The sequence below is a fragment of the Neomonachus schauinslandi genome, chromosome 16, assembly GCF_002201575.2.
Source record: "Neomonachus schauinslandi chromosome 16, ASM220157v2, whole genome shotgun sequence".
Lineage (NCBI taxonomy): Eukaryota > Metazoa > Chordata > Mammalia > Carnivora > Phocidae > Neomonachus > Neomonachus schauinslandi.
Window position 1 is genome coordinate 639,427 of NC_058418.1, and position 5,157 is coordinate 644,583.

Here is a 5,157-nt window from a genome sequence, read left to right on the forward strand (position 1 = left end):
CCGGTATCTTCTTGGCTTTGGACTTTTTGTCGGTTTTTGCTAGCATCTACCCAAGCCGGGGCTTTCGATTGCTCTGTTAGGCCGGAGGTGGAGGGGCCGCTCCCGTTTCACAGAGACTAGTCGGAGGCTCGGCGTTAGCGACGCCCACCGTGGCCCCGCAGCCGCGGCGAGACTTGGGAAGGCCGTGTATGCGTCCCCGTCCTAGACCCGGGCCGCTCCGTGCCCCGCTCCGCACCCCGAGTCCGATGGCGGCGGCCGCGCCCAGGCACCCGGCTCAGGTAAACGCTCGTCCCCCGGGCCCTCCCCGCCGTCCCCCCACCCAGACCCGAAGGCTCGAGCCACGGCCGGGTGTCGGACAGGGAGGCGGCGGTGGGCAGGGGCCCGTGCGGGAGCGCCGGCGCGGGCTCCGGGCCGAGGGCGGCTGGGGCAGAGGCTGGAGGGGCGCTGGAGGGAGGCTGGAGGGGGCCTGAGGCGGGAGGATTCTGCCCTCAGGGGACAGAGAGCGTGAGGCGGCGGACGCCTTTCCTGAGAAGCTGTACTCATTGTGAGGGCTCTGGGAGCTATAGGGGTTTTGAGTAGAAGAACTTAATGTGAGTGGGGACTAAAAAAGCAGCCACGTTTTTCCGCAGCGCAGAACAGGTTAGGTTGGGGCGTGGAATATGAATGTGGGTTCTTGGGTCTGGACCGGTAAGTAGGCCGGTGCAGCGGACTCCCAGGGATGTTCTGATGACGGGTGAACCAGGGTAGTAACGGAAGAGAGGGAAGAAGTGGTCAGATTCTGCACAGATAGAACCAGCCGTAGCTACTGCTGCATCAGATGTGGGTGTGATTGAAGGTAAGGAGTGAAAAACCAAGTCTTTAATTTTTGCCGTTCTGTTGTTTTTCATGGATGTCTTGAAAATGGAAATCGTGAAGTCAACGTAGGGAGGTTTCAGGGATCCTAAGTTGAATTTTGGACGTGGTTGATTCTGAGATGTCTGGGGGGTAGAGGTGTCATATGGGATCTGGGATGGGAGGTGTAGGGTTCTGGGGGAACCGGCGGGGTTGGAGATATCCCCAGGGTGAGAATAGTGGTCTGGACAAGGTCAGGGCCTGGAGATCAGATTTAGGGGTAGCAGTCTTAGGTATGTTGTTTTATTTTATTTATTTGTATTTTGAAAGATTTTTAAGCAATCTCTACACCCAACATAGGGCTGGAGCTTACAACCCCAAGATTAAGAGTCGTGTATGCCACTGACTGAGCCAGCTAGGTGCCCCTTAAGTATGTTATTTTAAATGGTCCCTGGTGTGAAAGGGGAGGACTGTCGCTGGAGGGCGAGGGGGAGTAGGGGGAAAAGCATGGGCATTCCTGACACTTTGCACCCGAAAGGAGGAGTCCTGGCCTTTGAAAGGGTTCTGCCCAGGGTCTGCATGAAGAGAAGGCTGTAGGGCATGAGGATCCTGGCATGGCATGATGACCCACCAAGGTTGGGGTTCTGTAAAATCGCTACAGTCTGATGACCTCACCCTCACTTTTGAACAGCCTGTCCTAAAAGAAACACGTTGAAAAGCTCCTCCAGTGCTAGGAGTGATTTCACTTCACTCAGTCTTGCCAAAGACTTAAAATACCTCAAGTACCACATGATAGATAGTCTCAGCCTCTCTATGTCTTTGACGAAAATTTTCCACGGACAGACTCATTGGGGACATCTTGCCTCACAGGAAGTTCCTACCAAAGCATTCCTCTAATACAAGTTGTTCCAACACAAGAGATGTTTCTGCTCACATGCCCTAGATGTGATTTTTATGAGTATAGTGGAGGCAAAACTCCACCTGTAACCATCTTAGCTCGGACTCTTTTTTTTTTTTTTTTTAAGATTTTATTTATTTGACAGAGACACAGCGAGAGAGGGAACACAAGTAGGGGAAGTGTGAGAGGGAGAAGCAGGCTTCCTGTGAGGCAGGGAGCCCAATGCGGGGCTCGATGCCAGGACCTTGGTATCATGACCTGAGCCGAAGGCAGATGCTTAACCGACTGAGCCACCCAGCCACCCCTCTTTTTTAATTGAAGTATAATTGACATGCAAAATTACATTAGTCTCGGTGTACAAGACAGGTTTATACATTATTGGCTGGGACTCAAGAAACAGATTAACAAGCGAAAAATAGTTTATTGATGTGTGCAGCACAGATGGGAAAAACCTAAATCAAAAGTAACTCAAAATGGTGGTTCAGGGTTCTAGTTGATACGGCATTTCAACAAAGAACAATAAATTCTCAGAGAAATGACAGGAAGAGAAGTAGTGTTAGACTTCCAAGGGCAGCAGACTTGTGGGAAGGTAAACACATTGGAGGAAACTAACTATGATTTGTTTGCAGATTCCTTTGGTGCCAGTCTGCGCTGGTAAGGATCTATCTCCAGTAAATGGAGAATTTATATCCTGCTTTTGGGCAGAAAAGGGAGATTTTTCTGTGTTTGCTGTTTCTTAATTGCCTTCAGCTCAAAATAATTTTTTTTTAAGATTTTATTTATTTATTTGAGAGAGAATGAGATAGAGAGAGAGAGAGCATGAGAGGGGGGAGGGTCAGAGGGAGAAGCAGACTCCCCGCCGAGCAGGGAGCCCGATGCGGGACTCGATCCCGGGACTCCAGGATCATGACCTGAGCCGAAGGCAGTCGCTTAACCAACTGAGCCACCCAGGTGCCCTCAAAATAATTTTTGATAATATAATTTGATAATTATTTTGAAAATAATATATTCTTGTTTCCTTCTTGGACTGCAAAACAGCCAGGGAAAAAAGTTTGCATTATCTAAATTTCTAGATTATTCTTACGTTGTATCCTCTATCAGATTGATTTTATAAGATAATTAAGCATTAATGTCCTGAAGAATCCATTGTAGATAATGAGTTGATTTTTCTTCCATGCATTTAGACTGATCCTAGGCATGTACCTTCCATGGTTTTTGTTTTGTTTTGTTTTTAAGATTTATTTACTTATTTATTTGTCAGAGAGAGAGCACACATAAGCAGGGGGAGCAGCAGGCAGAGAGAGAAGCAGGCTTCCCGCTGAGCAAGGAGCCCAATGTGAGACTCCATCCCAGGACCCTGGGATCATGACCTGAGCCCAAGGCAGACGCTTAACTGATTGAGCCATCCAGGCATCCCCTTCCATGAGGGTTTTAAGACAATATTCACTGAAATTATTTTATGTAGGAACCAGTTCTCCTATGGAACCCTATTTGTGAAAGTCTGTTTAAGATTACGACCACACCAGGGGTGCGTGGGTGGCTCGTTGGTTAAGCGTCTGCCTTGGGCTCAGGTCATGATCCCGGGGTCCTGGGATCGAGCCCCACATGGGACTCCCTGCTCAGTGGAGAGCCTGCTTCTCCCTCTTCCTCTGCTGCTCCCCCTGCTTGTGTGCATGTGCTCTCTGTGTGTGTGTGTGTGTCAAATAAATAAATAAAATCTTTTTTTTAAATGTTTTATTTATTTATTCATGAGAGTCAGAGAGAGAGAGAGGCAGAGGCAGAGGGAGAAGCAGGCTCCCCACCCAGCAGGGAGCCTGATGCGGGACTTGATCCCAGGACCCCGGGATCGCGACCCGAGCTGAAGGCAGACGCTCAACCATCTGAGCCACCCAGGCGCCCCAATAAATAAAATCTTAAAAAAAAAAAAAAAAGATTATGACCACACCAATTCCAGTGTGAAGGGGTGGGTTTAACCACACCAAGTCGCAATTCTCTGACCCACCTGGGTATACTCCAGTTCAATTCAAATCTGACACTTTTTTTTTTTTTTTAAAGATTTTATTTATTTATTTGACAGAGAGAGAGATAGCGAGAGCAGGAACACAAGCAGGGGGAGTGGGAGAGCGAGAAGCAGGCTTCCTGCCGAGCAGGGAGCCCGATGCGGGACTCGATCCCAGGACCCCGGGATCACGACCCGAGCCGAAGGCAGACGCCCAACGACTGAGCCACCCAGGCGCCCAAATCTGACACTTTTTACCAGGAAATACCATCAGATCTCACAGGTTAAGGGTTTAGTCCTGAAAGACTGTCTGCCTTTCCCCTGTCAGACACCAGTCACACATCCATGCTATCACCTGTGTTTCTGACCAACTGGCTATAGATTGGAGGTTCCAATGACCCCCCCTCCTTGGGTTTGATTAATATACTAGAGTGGCTCACAGAACTCAGGGAAACATTTTACTTAATAGATTAATGATTTATTATAAAAGGATATAATTCAGAAACAGCCATATGAAAAGATGCATAGGGCAAGGTGTGGGGAAAGGGCACAGAGCTTCCGTGCCCTCTCCTGATACACTGCTCTCCCTGAATCTCCACGTGTTCACCAACCCAGAAGCTAGCTGAACCCTGTCCTTTTATGGAGGCCTCATTATATGGGCATGATTGATTAAATCCTCAGCCATCAGTGATTGATTAAACTCAGTCTCCAACCATTCAGCTCTCTCCAGAGGTCTGGGGGTAGGACTAAAAGTTCCAACCCTCCAATCATATGGTTGGTTCTCCTGGCAACCAGCCCTCATCCTTAGATGCCTTCCCAAAGTCACTTCATTAAGAAATCTTTTCTCTCATCACTTAGGAAATACCAGTGGTTTTAGAAGCTCTGTGCCAGAAACAGGGACAAAGATCAAATACATATTTCTTGTGAATCACAGTATCACACTGACCTAGTAAATAAATATATCTATGTTCATAGAGAATTCAGAAAACTTAATTTGTATTGTGACTTTATTTTTGCCTTAGTGAATGTAAGTGTTTAAAAGTTCAGTGATATAAAACCAAGATGAATATCTTGTAAATGTTACATTCTTTTTTTTAATATTATATTCTTAATATCATCTATATGCTTATTCTTTGTTTGATTTATCTCTTTCTGAGAGAATAGGCAAGAGCAAGTAATTTATACATTTGGTACCCACAATTCTTTTCAGTTTTTTACTTTAAATATTTTTTATATATATATATTTTTAAAGATTTTATTTATTTATTTGACAGAGAGAGACACAGCGAGAGAGGGAACAGAAGCAGGAGGAGTGGGAGAGGGAGAAGCAGGCTCCCCGCGGAGCAGGGAGCCGGACGTGGGGCTCGATCCCAGGACTCTGGGATCATGACCTGAGCCGAAGGCAGACGCTTAACGACTGAGCCACCCA

General features: G+C 47.3%; 1 protein-coding gene across 1 annotated transcript in view; it reads left to right on the forward strand.

Moving 5' to 3' along the window:
- Positions 1–220: 220 nt before the first annotated feature.
- ZNF671 (zinc finger protein 671) overlaps positions 221–5,157 on the forward strand; it is a 23,326-nt gene continuing 18,389 nt past the window's right edge. Inside the window, exon 1 of the mRNA XM_021691821.2 lies at positions 221–278. Coding sequence (XP_021547496.2) covers positions 246–278 — 33 coding nt within the window. The 5' untranslated portion in view covers positions 221–245. The remainder of the gene's footprint in view (positions 279–5,157) is intronic.